The sequence below is a fragment of the Mytilus trossulus genome, chromosome 14, assembly GCF_036588685.1.
Source record: "Mytilus trossulus isolate FHL-02 chromosome 14, PNRI_Mtr1.1.1.hap1, whole genome shotgun sequence".
In the NCBI taxonomy this organism is placed as follows: Eukaryota; Metazoa; Mollusca; class Bivalvia; order Mytilida; family Mytilidae; genus Mytilus; species Mytilus trossulus.
In genome coordinates, this window is record NC_086386.1 from 44,266,758 (window position 1) to 44,292,107 (window position 25,350).

Consider the following 25,350-nt stretch of genomic DNA (forward strand, 5'->3'; position numbering starts at 1 on the left):
ATAATTCTGTTTAATTGGTTATTACTAACCGACTTACATAAAAGAGTGAGCTATTATTACTGTAAATGTATAATGTCTCTAGTCTGGTCAAAGGGTCAGAGTGTCCTACTTAATTAAACGATAAATTGTTGAAATTAGATAACTTGTTTTCACGTGCAGAGAAATTTCTTTTATGTCCAATGCATGACCGGATATCATCTTTCTTATTGGTCAATGGCATTGCGGGTCAGCACGAGTTCACGTGTAAGTGCATTGTGGTCACTTCCTTTTATCATCAGTATTTGATGTGTTAACTTGTGATTCTTATCAAACAATTTGTTCAAAATTATATGTGGATTAATTTTGGACTGGAGTGATTTCATTTTAGCTATTTCAGGTAAAATCGAACTATACTTTTATATTCTATGCTTACATTTTGAACAAACGTAGAGTTAATTTTTTTTTAACCACCCTTTCATTCGGATAAAACTCACTATTTAGATTTAGGCCAAACATGAGCAGTTGGTCAAATTCATTTCTTTGTCAAAGAGATATTGGGTCAATTTGATTTTCATGTGGGTGGCGACACTATGCGTTTGCGATCAAATGTAATTATTTACCATTTATCTGATGATTAACCTGATTGTAATTTTACAAATTACTGCATCCTTTACAGCATCATAATATTTGCAGAACGTATATCCGCCTTATGTATGTGTAAGATACATGATTCGTTTAAATTTTACTACAATTAAAAATTTGATTATTGCATAATGATAATACTACCATACATGATAGAATGCAAAGTTATACACTTATAATTTATATAATGTTATTAATGGTTTCATACATTTTAAGTACTCTTATATGAAAGAGCAAGACAGTTTAAGTATTAATGCTAAGCTATTGTGTTACAAACCCATTTGACTTACTTGTTTGGGTAAGGTTGGAGTTATTTCAATTGGTGCAGTGAGCTTGACTGCTTGTACTTATGAACTCTGTGTACTATGTGCTTTTTCATTACGTTTTATGCAGAGTTCATTGTTTGATGCTATGTCAAGAAACTCATGCTACTTTGTAAATCTCGTCACGGCAGTTTGGTTTGAGCTTATCATAATTTTGCAAGTTAGCCTAATTGCTATAATTGATAGTATTTTAATTTATGCAAGTGTACCTTGTTTGCTTTATGTGATCGGTATAAACAGGATATGTCTCTTACCTATATGTTTATCGCAATCCAATGCTTATTTATTACGAACCAATTTACCTGTCTTTGCCTGTTTTGGGTAATGTGAACGATATTTAAATTTTCGCAGAGGGCGTGGTTGCTTGTACTTATGTCCTCTGTGTATTATTTTTCTCAGAGGTTGTGGTAGCTTGGTCTATGACCTCTGTGTATTTACTTTTGCAAATATTGTAGTATGTAGTGGGTATTGTTTTATGCTTCGTCATGAAACTCATGCTGCTTCGGTTTTACAGAGGTCGTGGTAGCTTGGTCTATGATCTCTGTATTGTTTTATGCTTCGTCATGAAACTCATGCTACTTTTTAAGAGGTCGTAGTAGCTTGGTCTATGACCTCTGTGTATTTGCTTTTGTAAAGTTAATTTGTAGTGGGTTTTGTTTTATGCTTCGTCATGAAACGCATGTTATATTTTTACAGAGGTCGTAGTAGCTTGGTCTATGATCTCTGTATTGTTTTATGCTTCGCCATAAAACTCATGCTAAACTACATTTAATTATTTTTTCGTCATGGTGATTGGTTTGGAATAAATTTATTGTGTAATCAATTCTTTAACTTCATACAAAATTGCCAGTATTTTGATACATGTAGTCAGATTTACATGTTTTTCAGTTTGTAATACATGTTTTTATTGTATTATTTTATTCATCTCACTCTTCATTTAATACATGATAAAAACATCTTTTCTGTTTAATGGTTGATTATTAAAGAAGAGAAACTTTGATAATTTAATTATCGCATATTATTCCTTAACATGTGTTATGTTTGTGGTCCTTGAGTAAGACCAAGTTTGTTTTTAATGAGAATTTAATTTTTATCCATTATTTTATATTCTTTTTTTGTTTGTTTATTTCATGCCTTGACTATGGACGAGGAGTGCTAAGCATGATTTAGGTCTTTAATCGAAAGCAAAGCAATCTAGAATCTGTTTGAATTTTGGTCAATGACATTTGATGAGCTATTGAAGTCTTATGTGTAAAGTAAAATGGATGTGATGAGGCAACATAATTTTTCTCTGTATCTGTAAGAGAAAACCAAGAAGTCCGAATATCCGACCGAAATTCTTAACCTGTTCTAAATACATAATTAACAAAGCAATGAATTGAAAGTAACTATGACACTCAACCACTGACGGTAGATCACTAGATCACAGTTCCGATTCTATCTGAGACATACATAAATTGGCATTTAAAATACACTTGAAAACACTTCACCAGCTCATTAACATCAAACAACAGTTTACCAGCTAATAATGAAACTAGATGTGTCAAATCGACACAAATTGCTTAAAAAGGCGACAAATCTGCAATTTCAATAACACATGGGGACACAAACATGATAGTTATCTCACATATATAAAATAAGCTCAAAATCTGGAGGCGTATAGAAAAAAAGTCCGTATAACTCTGATTTTAAACAATTTTTAAAGTTGTAAACCCTTAATGTTGGCAAAAATTAGCGGATCTGTAACTCATCATGGTTAGATCTCATACCAAAATTCAGCCCAAAATCTGAAAGCATTTAGAAAAAATGTTCGTATAGTTGTGATTTTCAAACATTTATAAAAGTCTAAAGCCCGAAATGACAGCAAAAATTCGCCCAGCGAAACGAAACTTAAACTTGATCTGTAACTCCTCATGGGTAACTAACATATAAAAAATCAGCCCAATATCTGAAAGCGTTTAGAAAAAAAGTCCGTAAAACTGTGATTTTCAACAATTTATCAAAGAACAAAGCCCATAATTTCACAAAAATTTGCAAAGCGGAACGAAACTTCAAATTGATTTGTAACTTATCATGGTTAACTCCATACCAAAAATCAGCCCAATATCTAAAGGCGTTTTGAAAAAAACTCTGTATAATGGTTTGTTGCAAAATGACGGAACGACGGTATGACGGAATATGACGGACAAGGGTAAACTTTATGACACCGACAACTTCGTTTGCAGGGCCCCAAAAAGTAACAAAACAATCATTTGGAAAGGAATTGTTTCATTAAATATATATACTCTACACAAATATAACTTACAGTGAGATAAAGCGACAGCGTCGATCTACAAATGAATATACGTACACTCACACTTGTCATGATTATTGAATGGATATACTTATAATAATGTGACCTAACGAATAAGGCTATTTATCGAATTTGTTATCTCATAAGCAACACGACGATTGCCACATGTGGAGAAGGATCTGTTTCCCCTCCGGAGCGCCTGAGATCAACCCTAGTTTTTGGTGGGGTTCGTGTTGTTTATTCCTTAGTTTTCAATGTTGTGTCATGTGAACTTTTGTTTGCATGTTTGTCCTTTTCATTTTTAGCCATGGTGTTGTCAGCTTATTTTCGATTTATCCGTTAGACCACCCCTCTGGTATCTTTCGTCTCCCTTTTGAAGGAATATACCAAAATACACATTTATTGAAAAGAATTATGTCATTTGTTAAACCCGAAGACTTTCTTTGCTTAATTAAGGGGTTAATTGTGTATTAATTTCCTATTGTTATTTCAACACTCCCAATTTCCAAAGACATGGCAGATATGGACGGGTGACCCTGACAAACCTCAGTTTGCCTCATCTGTATAAGATACTTCAACTTTTGTACGCGTATAAGCACTTGTGATCCTAAATATAATTGTTCCAGTTAAACATGTCAATTGAATGTCCTGTTGACATATTTCGATATATAGCATCCGTTTATAGTTTGGCCTATTATTGTTAAACTTGTCACTCTCTTACTGAAATCATAATTTATGTTTAGTGATCAGTAGCATCAGCTACAAGCCTCGACATTGATATAGTAAACATAAAAAGTATCGTGCTTCTTTTGTCTGTTTTTGTATGTATCAGATATGGATCCTGTATGGTTGGTGATTATGATGCAGCAATGGAGGATCTAACTACAAGAGGAACAAGGGTGTACTCGTATTGCTTCTACTGTTTCTTTAGAGGATTATGCAACAGTGCGTGTCATCGTTTGAATGATTAAAAACTGAACTCTATTTAATGAATGGCTTTTATTTATTTTGAATTTTATGGTTCAATAAATTCAAAATAAATTATTGCCATTCATTATAAATAAATTTCTATCTAAAATGAGGCTGAAAGATATATATTAATACGAATAACAACGTACACAGATGTTTGCGTATGAATAAACAACGTCAGAGTGGGCGTGTCGCCATAAAAATTGATAACATTGAAAATAAAACTAATTCTTTAACCAATCAGAAGACAGTAAATACATCAAATTTATTTATTTAGCAGTGAAACATGGCTGTTACAATTGTTCTTTATAAAAGGAAAGAATCAATGGTTTTACAGAAAGGGTATCTTCGATCACTAGTTTTGAGGAGATAACATGTTTGTTAGAATCAAATTGATTCAATGAAGAAGCTGCTTGAACATTCAAACGAATGATGCAAATGATAAATGCTATTGACTTTTTGCTAATACAAACCTCAGAAACAATTTAGTGCAAATTAAGAAAATGATATAAAAATGTATTTTCCCTTTATTGTAAACTAACAGTTTTAAACTTATTATTAAATACACTTGAACATTTGTTATTTTAATAATAAATAGTGTACAACCTTTAAACAAAATGCAATTAAATTAAAGCAACTATGACAAACATCCACCAACGGCAAATAACTTGATAACAGTTCTGATTTTATAAGACACATACATAAATTTACAATATAAAAAGTCTTGTAAACACTTTTCTCAAATTGGGCACTGAATTCTTTTAAACTGAGTGTTACTGTGTGTTTGATTTTTTTCTACATTGGCAAGAGGTATAGGGGAGGGTTGACATCTAAAAGAAAAACATGTTTAACCCGCCTCTTTTTTGCACCTGTCCGAAGCCAGGAGCCTATGGCCTTTGTTAGTCTTGTATGATTTTTTAATTTTAGTTTCTTGTGTATAATTCGAAGTGAACTGACGTCATTCATCACTGAACTAGTATACATATTTGTTAAGGGTCCAGCTGAAGGACGCCTCGGGGTGCGGGAGTTTCTCGCTGAATTGAAGACTCATTGGTGGCCTTGGACTGTTGTCTGCTCTATGGTCGGGTTGTTGTCACTTTGAAACATCCCCCATTTCTATTTTTAATTTTAGATGTGTTGTGGGAGGGTTGATATCTTAAAAAAAAATATGTTTACCCCCATCGCATTTTTGCGCCTGTCCCAAGACAGGGGCCTATGACCTTTGTTAGTCTTGTATGATTTTTAATTTTATTTCATTGATATATTTAGGAGTTTAGTATGACTGCCATTATCACTCAACTAGACACGTTTTTGTTTTGGGGCCAACTTAAGAACACCTCAGGGTGCGGGATGTTCTCGCTGTATTGAAGACCCATTGGTTGCCTTCTGCATTTTTCTGCTCTTTTGTCTGGTTGTTGTCTCTTTGACACATTCCCGTTTCCATACTCAATTTTAATGTTGCTCACTAACACCAGACAACAGTTAATCAGCTAATGATTAAAAGTAAATAAAAAAGTCAGTTGGAAATTAAATGTTACGTTTAATACGTACTCAACAGAAATACAACTAACACAGAGATAAAAACACGATAGTGTCGATCTACAAATGTATATTAGCACACTAACAGTTGTTGTGTTTATTGAATGGATAAACAAATAATTTGGGGGAATATACCAAAAATACATATTTACTTGAAAAAGCAACATTCAACAGCCAATTTTGTGTTAAATAACATCAGTCATATTCGATGTTTTGCTATAAAAATAAGCATTATGATTTCTTCCAGTAAGCTTGTACCACTCCTTTAAAGAGCAAAGGACCATCTTTGTGCAGAAACAACGCTGGCCAGACAACATATGCTACTCTATCACCACTTCGAACAAATTCTTTGTATGTGTTCTTGTCAAAAGGTGTGTCTGGGAGTAAATCTTCATCTAGATACATCTTCGGATCTTGAATTACCATAGACCAACACAGGTGAACACACTTCTCATAGAATTCTGATGTCATCAATAATTGCATAACATCGACATTTTTAAACTTGTATTTCCAGTCATCTATTGCATTCTTACAGAGACTCTAAAGGGTGGAAAAACATACTGTTGTAATTTCGGTCACCTTATTATTAACTAATAAAAATTAAAATTGTCTAATGAAAAAAAAGTTGAACATTATAATTAAGTTGAAAAGGTTGTTTATCTCTCCTTAACTCCAATGATAAAGTTTGATCGCAGCCTTATTATAATACAGTCTACATCGCTAATGGCAATCAGTTGTATGTTGCCAAGTGGTGACTGTGAAACCGTCGTAATCCCTTTCGAATGAATAACTTCATAGCAGAAAAATACTTTTCACTTTGTAATGGTCATTTTTGACATATGGATTACAACATGGCATTTTTCATATCAAACCCCTTACTTTTTTGTGTGGTTCGTGTTGCTTATTCTTTAGTTTTCTATGTTGTGTCATGTTTACAATTGTTTGTCTGTTTGTTCTTTTATTTTTAGCCATGGCGTTGTCAGTTTATTCTCGATTTATAAGTTAAACTGTCCCTCTGGTATCTTTCGTCCCTCTTTTATCAGCCCGAGAGCCGACAGGTTCGAGGGATGATTTTGACTATGGACTGATAAGCGGTCTGATATGAAAAATTACATGTTATGTTCTTTTTATCATACACTTCAACAAAAGACATACAGACAAAAACTATTTTTGAAACTTTGAAAAAATGCTTTTGTTGTAATATTTGTTTTGCATTTTTTAATAATATATTTTCCTTATTCTTATATTTATTTTGTTATGTTTTACACAAAGAAACGTACCAGTGAGGTATATTTTCCGGAATTTGCCGAATGACGTCGAAATGTCATCCGATAACGGTACAGCAAAGCATGCGATAATAACTGGAAGCATTTGATATGAAACGGAAGCAGTTGATATAAACCGAAAGCAGTTGATAACAAAAGTGATATCACACGGCTAAGGCAATTCTTTATATCTAATGAATAAATATATGAACAAATAAGTTTAATAAAGGGGTACAATCATAACATAATTTTCTATACGTATACGATAGAAGCTATTATAGACAAAGTATTACTTATTACTATTTATTGCTACTATGTTCAATCGACATTTTAACTTTAAAAGCCCCTGACGTCTTTTTTGCGTTGTGCTCATACAAATCAAAGTAAAGTCTGCTTATTATATTTACCTTATTTTGGTATAAGACTTTCGCAAATTCCTTTGATCTTTCTTTTCTGAATGCAGATGCCTCTTTACATACAGGAAGATTTACAATATCTTCATCCTGTTTGGGAAATTATGATTACATGTTATCTATTGTATAACAATCCGAATAATCATATCATCAATTATACTGCACGGGTTCTATTTGAGCAGTCAAAATGCGTTGACTGTATATTTCTATGTCATATACAGTCACTGATCCGATATCACTTTTTCTCATGAATATTTAAATAGAAATTGCCGAAATATTATTGAATTATTAATATGACCTCTTCAACCTGTTCTTGTTTCCAATGCATACAACGATGCGTGGAACGACTCAACCTTGTTTCTTTTGCAATCATTGGAAAAACATATTTAATTTGTTAATATTTTTTGTTTGCAACCTATAGATAATTATGGTTTATGCTTATGTTTGATATTTAAGTCCATACTCAAACGATTTCGTTCACCATCGAGTGTTGGCTTCAACAGGTAAATGTAAATTTCATTGTGTTGTATATTTCTCTGCGAGCATGATGTGAAGCCTTTTTAAAGGGGATTTCCCCCAAAATTTAATTTAGATAAATAACCTTCATGAATTAAACAACCATTGAAAATGTTTATTTTAGATTGCAGTATAAAGACAATAATAGTGCATTGACCTGACATATCAACGATATAAGGATTCGGCCCGAAACGGGGAAATAGCTCGGCACAGCCTCACATTTCCCCGTTTCTAAGCCTCATCCTTATATCGTTGATATGTCAAGTCAATGCACTAGTATTGTCTATATAAACATATAAAAAAAAATGCGATTAACTACTTCTACAGTTAGTAGTTTTAACATTTAGAAATATTCTCAAGATAAATATAAATATAACTGTATCGGAAAAATATGTAGGCAAAAACATTTAAAAATGAGAAAAAATACTTATATTAGGGTAACGGTGTAGTCATTGTTTCTGAACATTGTAATAAATTTACCGGTGTTATGTTCAAACACATGGTTTCAGCAAATGCCTTTCCAATCGATTGTATTTGCTGGTCTGCCCTGGCCAAACAGTCATCATAACAACACTGAAATGTATCAATCTCACTATAGTACTCCTTAATTTGTTATTCTGACAATGCAAAATTCATTAACAAAGAAGTCTATAAAAACTGCGAAAATCAAACTTTGAACTATCAATGAGACGATTCGAAAACAATTGCCATATCCTTGACTTTAATTGGTACATGCATTTCCGAAGAAAATGGCGGGGTAAACCTTGTCGTATTATTAGCCAAATATCTCACTTGTATGACAGCTGTTTTAAGTTTCGATGTATTGTTACTATTAGGCGAACAAACAGTCTTTGTAGGTTCATTTGACAAAAAATGAGATGCAGTAGTGAAAACTGTAAACAAACACCACAGAACCTGTCCTAAGTCAGGAATCTGATGTACAGTATTTGTCGTTTGTTTATGTAATATATACGTGTTTCTCGTTTCTCGTTTTGTTTATTAGATTAGACCGTTGGTTTTCCCGTTTGAATGGTTTTACACTAGTAATTTTGAGACCCTTTATAGCTTGCTGTTCGGTGTGAGCCAAGCCTCCGTGTTGAAGGCCGTTTAATGGTTTAATTTTTAAATTGTTATTTCGATGGAGAGTTGTCTCATTGGCACTAACACCACATCTTCCTATATCTACCACAGAAATAAAACACAACTGACTCGAAATTTCAAACAAACCTACAAATATATCTATCACAGACTCTACACAAAGGATTTTTAAATTGGTTGATAATATTTATACCAAAGACACCGATAAGAGAGTTTACGTAATTGTTTCGCTCAGTAAACATTTTCTCGTTAAAGTTCAAACTAAAGTAAAATATGATTACAGAAACAAGCTTGACCTCTTGCATTTAGTTATAAGTTTTAATGTTGTCAATAACTTTGTTGTATACAAGACACTTCAACACTTTGCAATATTCATATGGAACTAAGCGAGTGAATGGAACATCAAATTATACCCTTAACATTCTTAAAGCCTTCAAGTTACAATTTCCACGGAGTTCCTTATTTTTGTCATTTTACTTTTAAGAGATGTTGATGTCTACACGTGAAGTATAAAGCGCTCAAAATGAGTTTAGTATCAATATATATATATATAAATATATATTTAATTTACTTTCAATAATCTGTGCAGATGATGTATGATTATTTCCTCTATTTCCGAATTATTTAGACCATGATAGTACTGTTTTACAGTTTTTATATTCTCCATTGCATCTGTCCATTCGTTGTCATACAATTCACCGTACTTTTCACCAATTTTCATAGGACGATTAGGATCACCAAGATCTGTAATAGCTGAATTTCCCTTTGTTAACTTTTCGCCTGCAACACTGCTTAACCTAGCAAGATGATACAATATTCAACAGAACAAAAATGCAGTAGCTTCTTATTTGTTTCTTATTAAGCTAATTGAATGTAGTTCATGTTTTCAGAGTGTTTAAATTCATGATATTCGATTTTTGAAACATTTTCATTCTACATGAAGAAAATGTTCGTGTCGTCATCAGTGTTAATATGAGATTATGAGTTCATAAGAATACTTGAATAGCAGTTTATGAATAATTTTTGTATTGTTTCCTACGAATTTCTTTGTCTGAAGCAACCTAGATATTAAAGTAGTGTTCGGCACAGCATTCGATGTTAATGGGTGAAAATGCTCAAACTGTCAACATTTTTTTAGTTCATTTGATATGCCGAGGTGTTTTTTGTGTGTTTTTTTTTTATCTAAATTTGTTTATTGCAAATGGATTTTCAACAGATGACCGTCGATAATCTTTTTTTTTTTTTAATTTTTAATCTCTGTATTTTTCGCAATATTATTTTTAACTAATTCGGAGACATTCGATTAAAAAAGTACAGATATTACAAAATAAAATCAGATTCATGAAGTATAATTGTGTATTCGCTTTCTCTAAATTGTAAATTATTTAAAGGTTACATCAGGGAAAAAAGATACAATGTTCTGCTCAAACAATGAATGCTCTAAATTTGAAATTATTGAATATAACTATGATAAACATTCAAAATACCATTTTTATAAGGGTTGTAGAAAAGTAGTGATATTTGTGTTGTGATTTTCAATGTAATTTGAACATATTCGTCTCATAAAAACTGTTTACCCTTTCTTCAACAACTTTACTAACCATATGTGTGCATTTAAATTATATGTATCAAAATTATGAAGATATAAGCATAAGAAAATACACGATGATCTTGAAGTATATGTTCTATGTACTGACGTTAGTTGTCGTCTTAATTACGTGTGATAGTGATCTTTTATTTGTCTTTGTAAATTTAAACTTTTACTGTGAAGTCGATTTTTAGTCATATTCATTTAAGGTGGCTCGGTACTTAAACGTCATTGTTTTATTGTGCTGTGGTACTTTTTTTATTTTTGTATTCCCTTTTTGATGATATTCTTTGTTTATATGCCTTTTTGTTTTTATTTGTTCTTTTATAGTGATAACAATTAAACAACTGATGTACTCCTATTTTTGAAAATGTAACCTATTATGTCTAAAGATATAAGAAAAGATGTGGTATGTGTGTCGATGAGACAACTCTTCATACAAGTCATGATATGTAAAAGTCTACCATTATAGGTCAAAGTACGCTCCGTATTAAAACACGAGCTCTTAGACTCCCATCGAACAGCAATCTATAAAAGGCCCCTGAAATTACTAGTGTAAAACCATTCAATGCCCAACAGTCTAATCAATATTAAAAAAACGATACATGTTGATACTTTTTAAGCCGACTAGTATTTTCTAGTTTGCATTTACCAGATAACACCAATGTCGACTGTCTAAAGCTTTAATGTACTTCCTCCAAGGGTGAAATTAATTTGAGAAGGTTCTAACATCGTAAAGAAAAAAAATGACATTTATATTTATGTTATTCATTCCTATTTACAATCATTTGACACAAATAAAACAAACCTGGTTTGTAGATCGTCCTTCTCTTTACGTAGGACCGTAATTACCTCTTCTTTTTCAAATATTGTATCTTTTTTGTGACGATTCATCTTTTCTAAATCTGTTATAGATTTATCTTTCTGATTTATTTGATAAAAAGCCTGTTGTATTCTACAACAAATATAGTCATTTATTACTTTCGTCAATACAATTTGTTAAATAGTTTACCGTTCAATTCGAACAAAAAGCCAACCATGTACTTGTTTTGGCTAAACTATTTTTGTTTTTAAGAGTTTTCTACTACTAGTACCTTGGTAATATTCAATCATTTTTTTTAAACTTTTTTATTTGAAAATATTATTATCATCGTGTACAATATGTGCCTATTGTCAAACTGTATGTTAATATACTCATTTACGTAATTCTTACTTTTATTTATTTGTATTCTTCTATGCTCACATTTTTGCTGGTTCACATATCATTATTAGTGCCTCCCCTTTCTCTCTCTCTGTTTAAATGATATATGAAACCCTGACTGATTGTGTCACATTTGTCAAATACAATACAATTGCACTTTGTAGATCATATGTAACATACATGTCTGTTGGAAATCATTTGAGATACTTCTTCATCGATTTAAAGTCATTTCGTCGGAACAGTTTTTTTTCACCACGCGTGAAGTTACGGGTTGAAACAGTCTATATAAAAATTTTATAGTTTTGACCTTCTTAATGCAATTATACATTTGTAACCGAGGTGAAATTTTCATTATAGATACTACCAGATTCATACTGAATTTTAATAGTTTGTATCTACCTGAGTTTTAAGTCATCCTTTTCATTACATACAAGTTGATACCTTTCTTCAGTCTGATTATTTTCCAGTTGATATCGACGTGTCCTCTCTTGTAATTCCTTAAATTGTTTATTAAGATCATCGTTTGATTCTTCTTGTTTTTGTCGTTGCTCTTTTGTTGATCTTATTTCACTCTTTAGTACGAGTCTATAACATCAAGATGAAATACTTGAAGTAGTAAAAATTTTGTTTAATTTGTCGGAGCACACTTGCATAGTTCATACAAAGTGAAAAATTGTTCGAAATACTAATGTTTTTCAAACGCTACTACTAGTTGTACTTTTTCAGAGTTTGCATTGAAACTTTGAATCTTTATATCAGTAACTTCTTCTAGTTGACATTATTCTATTAGTTAACACTTCTTCATTTGAAATTGAATTCATAAAGTAATTGATCTGAGAATCAACTATTCCGCAAATGAAATATCATTCGATACACAATTGTAACAAAAAATTTGATTCTATATATCAAAAGAAGATGGGATATGAAAACCTTGATTTAATTCATTGCATCAATAACCAGTCTAGAAAAAAGATTATACGGAGTCAACATAAACATAAACTGTAAATATGAAATAAACAATTATGAATTGCACTTTCATCATGAATGTTCAAAAACGAACATATATGAAAATATAGGATGATGAAGTGACCACGCTTATAACAATTTGTTCATCTGCTTAAAATCAACCATAAACCTAAAATACGTTTAGAATATCAATCAGTTAGATTTCATCGCATTTCACGCGAATTGAAATATACTCATGTGAAAGTTATCAAATCGTGCGAAAAAAGTAAACGAACAAAATTACTGATCATAAAAAATACAATTCGGAAAGCCCCACATCACATGGCAGATTTAAATGCTAAAACACATTAAACGAAAGAAAAACTGCAGTCTTATTTCTGTCTTGGAACAGACATTTTCCTATGCAGAAAAAAATTAATTAAACGTTGTTTTATAGCTAGCGTATCATCTTACGTGTATGGCAGTTGCACAGAACTTCATTTTATTTACAGCAAAGTGTGAACAAAACAAATACACATAATAGATAATGGGACAAAAAAGGATTACAGCAGTCAGAATTGTCTTATAATCTTACTCATCTAAATACATGACAAATATACAATAATTAATGAACAGCCAAATTTTGATCATTATGACAAATCAATTTAAGAAAAAACAAATATGACGGACATAAATCAACGGCAACCACTTAAACACAGGTACCTGACTTTGGACAAGATCCTGAAACGAGACAGGCACAAGTACAATGTGAATAAATAATATGCTAACCTGTTTGGGGCTATTACTTTCAATATGTTATTATAAATTGTCAGCATCAACTACAGTATCCTTGTATTTGAAATTTAAAAGTTAAAAGAAAGAATTTGACAACAAAAGTTATTTTGTTTTCTTTCTTATTTTCAGTCCTTTAAAAAAGCTACTGTTCAGTTATAAAAAAGTCATAAATGTACTACACTAAACGTGCGTTTCGTTTGCATAAAAAACACAAGCAGGGGTGTAATGAATGCATTTGACATATAGTGCAGATTTTAACAGAGATGCAAAGCAAGGTTTTGTTTAGATTGTTTTATTAAGGATTTAATAAAGGGTGAATTTGAAACACACTATGAACCACATAAAATAACATAGAATTATATATTAGCCAAGGGTTATGATATTTTACAGTTGGTTAAAATTTAATAAAGTAATGAACTGGACAACCGGGTCCTACTGTTACATCATTATTACTTTGTTGTTATTTGTTTGTGTAAAATTTAAAAACAAAACTAAATATGCCGTTCAATAATTATATACCAAACAGTTATTTTCTGTTTTGAACTTAGTTTTATTCGACATTATGGGACCTTTGATAGACATATACCATGTTTTGATCGGGTTTTGATAGAATATTTAGGCCTCGGGTAAATCTGTATTGAACTTTGCACGTTTAATTAAATAGACTGAAGTGTATGGATTTTCCTAGTTATCGATTTTCTTTCGTTGACATATAGCTTTGGTGAAATGTATTTTATGTGGATAATTGTCAATTTTACCGCGCATCTTCAGCTACTGATATCTACAATTAAGTTCTCATGAAGTTAAGACATCTCGTTTTGGATGGAAAACCTGTACCAGATGTGTTTGACAATCGACCAAATAAATTACCATTATCAAATCAACTTTTTTGAGGCCGAGGTGCTCTAGTGATCAAACTTTTCATACTGTATTCCTAGTTTGTCAACACCAAAGCTATGATATTTATATTCGTATTGGAATACGCGTTCGACTACAATCTTTAATAAGTAAAATTGTTTGAATATAATAAATTACTACTTTGAAATAATCATCTGACTTACATGTTTTTCTTTTGTTCCTCGATAACATATTCGAGTTGTTTATTGGTTCTGTTTGTTTCCGTCTGTGTACTTGTAAGGTCCTCAAATTTATCCTTCTCACTTTGAAGAACGTTTTGTATGGAAGCACTTACATGGAAAAAAAATATTACAAAAACAAATAATAATAAAAGAAAATCGTATCTGCATGTTTAAATTTTTTCACACAGCAATTTAAAAAGCTACATCATATGTAATATGAATTTATATTATTCTAATGTGTTATCATTATTTAAGACACTTTTCAATATACATATATCTAAAACTCATGTCATTTTTTATCACCTCATTTTGTCATTTAATGCATTTTACTAAAACAAATTGCAGTGTTGACATGGTTCCATAAATCATTCTTCCTACATAGATGAGTTTACACCAGAAAGAAAACACTACCAACACAGTTTATTTTGTTCAAACTTTGATATAACAAATAACAACCTGTGGAAATTAGAAAAAAAATGTTCTTCATTTTTTTTTTAAATCTCTGTAATATATTAGCAAGGAAAAGACTGCAAGTTACGGGACTGAAGTTCGTGACATTGGAATAGGTTGACTTGAAGCTACATTGTACTTCTAAAAACGGTGGGGATGTTTTTATAACAGTTAACAAATTACCTTTTCGACAAAGAAATAGAGCCTTTCTTTATGCATTTGATTACATACCTGTGTTGTTCTAATATATCTTTATGATCGTGTATTCATATGTAGTTATATCAATTAAGAATCGTTATTCCTAGTTCCAAATGCATGTATTTTATAAGAGATTTACGCATTTCCAAATCAGTAATTTATTTTTTACATTTCTTCTCGAATTAAACAATTGAAATTTAAAATATCAGAAAAAAAGAAAGATAGTGATGACCGTTCGTTCACAGACATATATGTTTTTTTTTATAAAACTTAAAAATATAAATTAACATACAGATTTCCGTAAAGTTTACTGATATGATCCAATACAAAGTCAACAACATCTGAAATAGAACTGCTATTAGTTGGCAGTGAATCCTTAATACCCAACAAAATTCTTGATCCCATATGTACAATAGTTTCTTCTGAAGGATTCAATGGTCTTAACATCTCCAATTTTCCTTCTGCAGTTTTTCTGAAATTAATCATCATCATGGTGTGTACTTTGAAATTTGTTAAAACGTAGGCTTCTGTGGCATCCCTGTTAAATAAGGACTATTAACTCCGATTATTCGTTCATTTACGAAAATCGCTTCAATTTCACAACTTGCACTGTTTGTAAGAATATGTTCAAACGAAGCTGACCTTTATAAATGATAGTGATGTTATATCGTGAGCCCTTTCGAACTTTTGTTATGTTTAAAAAAAAATACGACAATTTAAAAGCAATTTGGTGAAAAAATCATTAGAAATCAAATGATTGTGATCTTGATGTCGATGTAAAAAGTTAACGTGTTATACTCACTCCTGCGTTCTTATGAATTCATCCGTTCCTTTCTTCAATCGTTCAATCTCGTTTTTCACATATGTCAACTCTTCCAAAATTGTCTTTTCATTTCTGGATCAAAAAAAACAAACGTGAATGTTTTATCACATGCATCATATGTAAACAAAATCTAGTTAGACTATTTAACAAATGTGCATTGTGATTTGACTCTGTGTACTAAATTTGTAATCTTACTCATTTGTTTTTTTCCCGAGACTAGAAAATTGAAATTATGCTACGTAAAAATGTGCCTCCGAATCGCATTTGTGTTTTCTTTTTACGCTTACTTAATATATTTTATCTCTTAGAATACCTGTTTTTGAATCAAGTATTTTTTTTAAGAAAGTATTATATGAAATTTTTTGACGATGATGAGGAATAATGGTGCATCGTTTGGAAAAAATATCTTTTAACATTATCGCAATATTAAAAAAACATAAAAACAAACTTAAACATTTATATAAATCATCTATGAAATTGATTAAAATGAAAGTTGAATCTAATTAACAAATAATGGCAATATTTTGCTGATCGTCGTTGACTTGAGAAAGAACATTTGTCAGAACTTTTGAATAGGTATAAGGACTAGCTCGAGGTTTTTCTTGTGTGACACTTGTTATTTCTATTATAAAATGATATCAGTTTCTAAAAATCCAACACCACGAGATTGCTTAATAATTTTATATCTATATTTATGTTTACATCGCTTATATTGTCATCGGATGACTTTAGAGGTCAACTCGATATTTAATTAGATAGCCTCTGTGCTAAAATACACACGAAACGAAGCTACGTATTTTCATTCATGTGGCAAGTTAATTGTTTATTTTAGACTTTTAATAGTTTGGATAATTTTTTACATTGTTATCAATCAAATATGAGAATTTTATTAAAATCGGCGAACATGAATTTGACAGCTAGTGCCCTTTAAAAACTGCCACAGACTCGTGATAAAAATAGAAATTTGATTCTGACGGTTACTGATTTTTGACTGATAGAATCAAACTAAAGTGTTTAATTTATTGTAAGCGCAGAAACATTAGCTAAGAAACATGTCATTTTTCATTCAAATTAGATTATTATTGTAATATTCACCCATCATCTTTTTGTAGTTGAACTATGTTAACAAATCCATCTTCCAAAACCTCATCATCACTAATATCATAATGTACCGAACTATGCGGACCATTTACAGTTTCGAATTCAGAAACATCCGAGTCTGAGCAAAGGCATGTGGACAAAGTGTCATCCTTTCTGTAAAATCAAATTATAATATTTATCTAAATGAACGAATAGGTATTGCTTTATTGACAAGTGCAAGTTTTTTTATGAGCACTCAAAAACATGCATATATTATAGGTGTATGAGGACTTTATGAATAAGATTGTGTCCATAGTACACGGAAGCCCCATCCGCACTATCATTTTCTATGTTGAATGGTCCGTGAAATCGATGGAAAATCTCTAATTTGGGATCAAAATTAGTATCATCATAAAATAGGGTACATGTTTACTAAGTCTCAAGTTGATTGGACTTTAACTTAATTAAAAACTACCTCGACCAAAAACTTTAACCTGAAGTAGGTCCGACGGAAGGACGAACGGACGAGCACACCAGAAAACATAATGCCTATAGATAAGGCATAAAATGTATATAAAGATCAATCGAAAAGCTTCGACAAACTTGATCATTTCCAAGGCTTTTATACACTGTACATGCTATAACAGTTTCTATATTGAAATCGATTGGTCGCTTCTGCATAACAACAAGACTATTTGTTGTTCCTTTTTCAAATAATAATCATCCATAAAAGTAAATGAGGCTAAACGTTTCTCCAGAAATGTTATTTGAAGACAATCATGTGTATCGGAAATTAAACTTAAAACCTTATGACAATGTAATACTCGTATATAACTATGTGGCCACATCAACTCAGGAACTGAATAAAAGGTATTAGACCACCAATCAAAATTTCCTTTCTGTTTAACCAAATTTTGCAATTTATACAGCTTTCTAAATATTTAACCTTCAGTTTAACTTCATATGAACCAGGTATATCCTGAATTGTACATGTATCAGCTTTCTACATGCTAATTTTCAACATACCTTTAAAATCACATTAGATAGCAGAGGTATCCCAAATAGCGGAACCATTAAAAATAACCCCTGGTTTTCTGAAAATCTTAAATTAGTATACTATGGAGTGCATTTATCCTCAATGTTGTATTCAAACTCATAGACAAGTATATTTTGGCTCAAAATGGTTTTGACATATTTCTCTTTCACCAAAAATCTCATTTCTGCCAATTTGTTGGTTATAGTGAGTAAACATGAGTGACATCAAATGCACTATTTTGTCCGAGAAGGCCTTCTTTTACATAGGTCCTAAATAGGAGGGAATAATTGATGGTCTGACACCTAAAAGGAATCCCCCGTCTTGCATTACTATAAATGCTGTAGAATAAGCAAAATATATCAGCTAATTACATATGGGAACGAGATCAAATTATTCAATGATTTAACTATATGTCTAAATGTTTTCTAGATATCCAGCTGTTTCCGATGAATTTTGAATACATTCAAGATATTTGATGATTGGTATGTAACCTAAAATAAACAAACTGACATTTTTTTCTTCTTGATAAATTCAAGTTATTATCTGCATTAATCTTGTTCAATTGTATACACGAAAGCACACACATATATTTGGGCACGATAAGTAATATAGATATCTACACATAAACACACTTAACTGGACTATCATTATTACGACACGTTGATATGACTTTCATTGTAAGGGAATGTATATAGACGACCTATGAAAGTTTTTGAAACTTTTCTGAAACTAATTTACTCTATCAAGGTTGATCCATACAAATGATCGATCCCTAGCTGCGAAGGTTTACTATTTTTCAATAAGAGGAAGTATGAAGCTGCAGATATTATAAACGAATTTGACTATCTATGAACATTTCATATACAAAATTTTCATTTTTGTATATGTAAATTTTTCCCGAATTTATTATTACTCCAATTTTTATTATTGTAATCCTTGGCAGTAAGTTCTTCCTACGTAACATAAACTTACATTATAATATTTCGAAAATACTGCCTAACACCTGATTCGGTCTTCAGTAAGATTCCTCTCGTTTCTTTAAATTTTAATATATTCATCTCTTGCAATTTAGTTTCATATTTCCTTAACCCTAACATAACGGCAGACCATCTGGACAAAAACATTATACAAAATTCTTCTTTCCATAAATTATGTAGTATGGCTGTCATTTCGTCTACTATCTGAAGTAAATCTTGGTTAGACTGTTGAAAAGCTTCAAAATTTTCAACTTGTGTTATTACTTTTACTTTCACACCAGCAATCAAAGTTAACAACCGCCGCTCTTCTTCTTCAATACAAGGGACAAGTCGTTTTCCGATGGAATTTTCTTGTGCATAATGTTGAATTTGTTTCTGAAGTTTGCCGGCTTTTTTGCTAATATCACTTGAAATACTTGGTATCTTTCCAATAATATTTTTAGCTGCATCCTTCATTGGAGAGATTTTATGTCTAACATGTTGGGTGGTTCTGCATACAGCACAAATCAATTCACAACAATTATTACAATATACCTGCACTTGACTTTTATGATGGTTACACAAGTGAACATTACTATCCTTAAACATATTGCACCAGCGCTTGTGTGATTGAAAACATACTTTACAGCAATATATTTTGCAGCTTTTGCATGTCTCTATAACCATTTGCAAATCGCAAATTGTACATAAGCTAGACATTTTTTATCAATATATTTACTTCCTGTTTTATTATCTGACATATATTAATAACATACATTTAACTGACATTTTTATTACTTAAATCTATTTATAAACAAGGATATCGATGAATAAATGTATTTGTTACTGTATTCTAGTGTATAAACATTAATTCGAAAACATTCAACCTTTAAATTATCCAAAGACAAGGAAAATATATGAGGCATATTTTTCATCCAAATGGTTGAAGGTCTATATTACTCTTTAAAAGTTGATAATTTTAACGGATATATGCTAAATGTAGTGGTGTGAAAAGACAAATGTAATCTTACCTTTAAAGAATTTAGGTATTTTCTACTCTGAGCAATATTGCTAATATTGATAAAGCGTTTGTAGCATTCAACCCTTTTTTGGCGAATTCTACATGAAAAAAACTATGTTGAATATAATGTTTTAATAAACTAACAATAAGCACTTATTTTAAAGTAACCAATTGTTTAGAATTTCAATTAAATAATGGAATTTATATTGGTGTTTAGGACTAGGAAAACAGCAGATTTTTAGTTGGTAAACCAAATATTTCTACATTATAAAAAAAAAGAAGATGTTGTATGATTGCAAATAAGACAGCTCTCCACAAGATAACAAATGACACAAAAAATGAACAATTATAGGTTACCGAACGGCTGTCAACAATTAGCAAATCCCATATCGCATAGTCAGCTATAAAAAGCCCCGAAATGACAATGTAAAACAATTCCAATGAGAAAACTAACTGCCTAATTTGTGTACAAAACATGAACACTTAACGAATAACATACCTGCTTTGGATGTTTAGCTTTTCTTTGAACATTTTTTGTAATAAATGTCATAATTTTGTTGACAACTGCAGAACTTGTTAAAGGAGAGGGTTTGCTATGACCCCTAATTTAGCTAGTGAAATTTTGTTAAAAGGAGAATAATCAATTCATTCAAAACTAGCGTTGTTTTATTAAATAAATAAAGATATAATTGTAAGCTAGACATGTATAACATAAAATATATGAGATGTGTAGATGTTGGTGCATCGGACTACTGACACAAAGGTTCCAGGTTCGATTCCCGTTCCGGGATGAAAATTTCAGGGACTGAATTTTCGGCTCTGCCTTGACATTATTTGCGATTATGGTCTTTAAGAAAGGATGATAGTCTGTCTGAAGGACACGATAAATGACTGACCCGTGTTAAGAGAGAGCCATATCTCTTGCACGTTAAATACAACCTTGTAGATTTCGATGAGAGCAGGCTATTGTCGCTACATGACAGCACTCGCAGTCGCCAAGTGGAAAGGGATTAACATAAATTGAAAAGCTTTTTTTTCCAAATCCACTAGAAAATAAATGTGTTTAAACTAAACTATAACATAAAGTATGGCTTGTAATTTCAATATAGAAAAAAAACAAAAAACGTTTTAAACATGTTCAAATTGATCTTCAATGTTACACATACTATTCGACAAATATCATTAAAACCACTTACATGTAACACAATGTGATATTGATCACATATGATGATAAGCTTGATAGTTGGTTGCTGCGAATAAAAAAAGCTTTTAAACCAAGGATTTAAAGTGGTGAAGTAAAAATCATCCCTTTCAAAATTGTACAGAAGTCTTCACGACTTTGTTAGACTTTATGAAAACAATTTTACGCGCAAAACCACGTAGATAGAACAATCTCGACATCTTTTCAAGAATTGTGGCATCCCCGAATATATATCTTATCAATAAAGTCATGTTTCCCATGAAAGAAAATCACAGATGCCTTCTGCCAGATAAAGCTTTATTAACACAGGGAGATGTGATACGAATGCCAACCTGACAACTATCACTTGAAGTGAATGTAAGCATTTATAGGCACCCTTTCGGCCTTCAACTACAAAAAAAACCATGTATATGGTCAATATGACCATCTTTCCAGAACACCTGAGTTAGTGTTTGAAAGATTTTGATACTGAGTGTTTGTCCATATATATGGTCAATATGACCATCTTTCCAGAACACCTGAGTTAGTGTTTGAAAGATTTTGATACTTAGTGTTTGTGTTTCAATGTTTAGGTGTTTAGTATTTGTCCATGGCGCTGTAATGTTTACTACAATGAATTCCAGCTGCTCCACTGATATCTTCGCTTTTTTCACAGACATTTTTTAAAAGACAACATTAACACATTTATTAAATCTTTCAATGTCATTTGGAGTAGTTATTCATTAAGTCAGAGCGTATATTTTATATATCACTGTTGACTAGAAAAAATGAAATTGTAGAGATTGGCATTCGTTCATTTTCATATTTTATTCATGAAACTAATCAATGATAATGCAATTATGATTTTTTAACGATCAAATTATTTTAGAGTTCTTATTGTCAACTTTTCATTATTCCGTTACAATATATATCGTGTTTTATTCAATCACCAAGGCATATATTACCTTAGCCGTATTTGGCACAACGTTTTGGAATTTTGGATCCTCAATGCTCTTCAACTTTGTAATTGTTTGGCTTAATAATATTTTGATATGAGCATCACTGATGAGTCTTATGTAGACGAAACGCGCGTCTGGCGTACTAAATTATAATCCTGGTACCTTTGATAACTATACACACAACTGGGTCGATGCCACTGCTGGTGGACGTTTCGTCCCCGAGGGTATCACCAGCCCAGAAGTCAACATTTCGGTGTTGATATGAATATCAATAATGTGGTAATTTTTATAAATTTCCTGTTTACAAAACTTTGAATTTTTCGAAAAACTAAGGATTGTCTTATCCCAGGCATAGATTACCTTAGCTGTAATTGGCAAAAAGTTTTGGAATTTTGGATCCTCAATGCTCTACAACTTTGTAATTATTTGGCTAAATAATATTTTGATATGAGCGTCACTGATGAGTCTTATGTAGACGAAACGCGCGTCTGGTGTACTAAATTATAATCCTGGTACCTTTGATAACTATTCAGTAATATTTTTGTACTCTAAATGTTACAATAAACAACTGACATCCCTCTTCAAGTTTTTATAACTCATTATAAGGGTTTACTTTATCGCTACTCGTCAGTTTGCTTTGGAAAGCAGTTTATTCTTCTTTTAACGTTGTGGGCAGTACATTTGTGATTAATTTTAGAATACCACGAGTATAATGCCTACACATGCTAAAACTACAATAAAGTAAAGTTTGCATCAATTATTTTGCTTAGCACAATTGAAATTATTTCTATAAATCAATAGTGTATAAGTGTAGAGCGTTTGTGTAGGCTCCTCCATATACGTCCCTATTTGTCTGTAAAGAAGCAGACAACTTACAGAGTGTTTTTTTTTCAGAGGGATTGGTTTTCAACAGCCGACATGAACGTTGCCGTATCTACGTAAAATCGCGAAGAAGGAACACATTGTAGTCATTGTTTATGTTTATTAGTAATAACATGAGCATCATTTAAGAGTTTGAAGTGTTTAAAGTTTATTTAATATATTACATGAATGCCAATTTGATATAAATCATTTTTTCTGCAGTAGTCAATATCGCATGTGCAAACAAATGTTATTGGCTTTCGAGCATTGGTGTGTTTGCAAAGCGAAACAAGCACGTCACATTAGAATTGTACGTTAATACCGCTTTTAACTTCTAAGTACGTTTAATTCGAAAGCGGTCAACAATTTTAATTTTAGAATTATAGAAGATTAATACTGGCAGTGAATGAACAGTAATCTCTGATATTAGAGATCACAGTAGGTATTAACCTTATTTGTTACTTAACGTGTCGGTATTGAGTGAATTCTTGACTTATTTTGATTGATGTTTTTCCTTTTGCTACAAGAGCAATGTTGAAGTAGAACAATGAACTACAATTGGCTTTCCGAAACATCTCCTCAACTCAAATAATGTTACCAATTGGTCAATGTGTTTCAAGAAATTCAACGGTATATCAATGAAAAAACTATAACACAAAATCCTGTTGCTTTGAAGTAGTACGTTCAGTGCACAAACTCAGATATGTTATAAATCAAAGGATCTTAACGTTAATTTTATAATGTTCATTTTTTCATTTGCATTTAGTAGTTTGAAATTATAACGGTAGTTATGAATCTGAAGAGGCTTTTTTCAGTGTATATGTTAATAACATAATGTAAATGACGTCAAGATATTTCAATATTTATTATTTGTATAATCGAAATAGACATTGAGTTCTAGATAAATATAATACAGTACAGTAAATTCATGAGACAGTAAACGAAACCAGTTAGAGATACCTTATTTTGATAACAAAACAAACGTTTTTCGACAGGACTCGCACTTTGCATATTAAATTTAAATTTCGCGAGAGTAATTTTGTAACACTTGATGCTTTGATGGAATCTGTAATTCGTAAATGCTTAAAAAATTAATTACAGGACATTTAATTATACTGAAGGTAAGTTTGAGCTTTTGTTACAAGTTTGTCCTGTTTTGAACATCAATAAAGGATAATCATATCTTTTGTAACAGTAATATAATTATACCAAATGAAAACTAAATACAGTTAAACACGAAAATTAAACAAAACTTAATACTCTATAAGGTAAAATTCCTTTAACAACAGTATGATTAAATATATGATTTATATGTGCATACCTGTCAACCTATGAAAATGAAAATGCATTGACGAAGAAAATCTCAGGTCATAACGCGTACGAGTTTTTTTTCAGCTGAGTTTAAGTAGTCGGGGAAAATTTCTTATATTGTTATTTTGGAAATAAATTGAATGAATTTTAGGATTACACATGGAAGCATTAGTACCAACAAGATTTATATGAATATATTGTAAATTAATATTTGGTATAGGAATAATCTACAACAGTTCAATTAAACCTAAGTTACAGGCATCAAAAGGTTTTGATAAAGTGTTTATTATGTGAACAAATTGGGTATTAAATCTTTAATACATCGTACGCGTCGATCAAACATTCAGAATTACGTCTGATTTTAAGCTATTCATACAAATTGATTTATTTTATTGTTGTTGTTTTATCATTGAATCTAATTATTGCGGTATAATAGAATGCTATCAATACGTTTAACAAACAATTGCTTGGATTTGGTCTGTTTTATTTATGCTCCGGACCATATGAGCATGATATGAGTATTTGGACTATACGCGAATGGTCATGACCATATGGGTATATACTCATATATGATCCTACCATACGCGTATGATATGACCGTACGCGCATTGTTACAGTCTACTCTGAATTCTTCCAAACTCTTCATATGGTATGACCGTTCCTTAAATGTACGCTATCATTTAGGTCAGGTTACTATCATATTATTATAAATAGAAGTTTCACATAATTAGTTTTACTACCTAGTCAAGACTATAATAAACACATTTTAAACCAATGTCCATAACCGATTTGTTATTACGAGTGAATAGCAATATGTCGACTTGAAAAGA

General features: G+C 31.3%; 1 protein-coding gene across 1 annotated transcript; it reads right to left on the reverse strand.

Moving 5' to 3' along the window:
- Nucleotides 1-5,805: 5,805 nt before the first annotated feature.
- Nucleotides 5,806-19,665, reverse strand: LOC134697797 (centromere-associated protein E-like). The gene is made up of 11 exons (XM_063560082.1): nt 19,205-19,665; nt 17,212-17,370; nt 16,096-16,188; nt 15,586-15,765; nt 14,628-14,753; nt 12,226-12,411; nt 11,434-11,580; nt 9,609-9,834; nt 8,420-8,512; nt 7,418-7,513; nt 5,806-6,285 (listed from the first exon to the last, which is right to left on the reverse strand). Exons 1-11 carry the CDS (start codon nt 19,663-19,665, stop codon nt 5,977-5,979), a joined length of 2,076 nt encoding a protein of 691 aa, XP_063416152.1. The 3' UTR covers nt 5,806-5,976.
- Between the last annotated feature and the right edge of the window lie 5,685 nt (nt 19,666-25,350).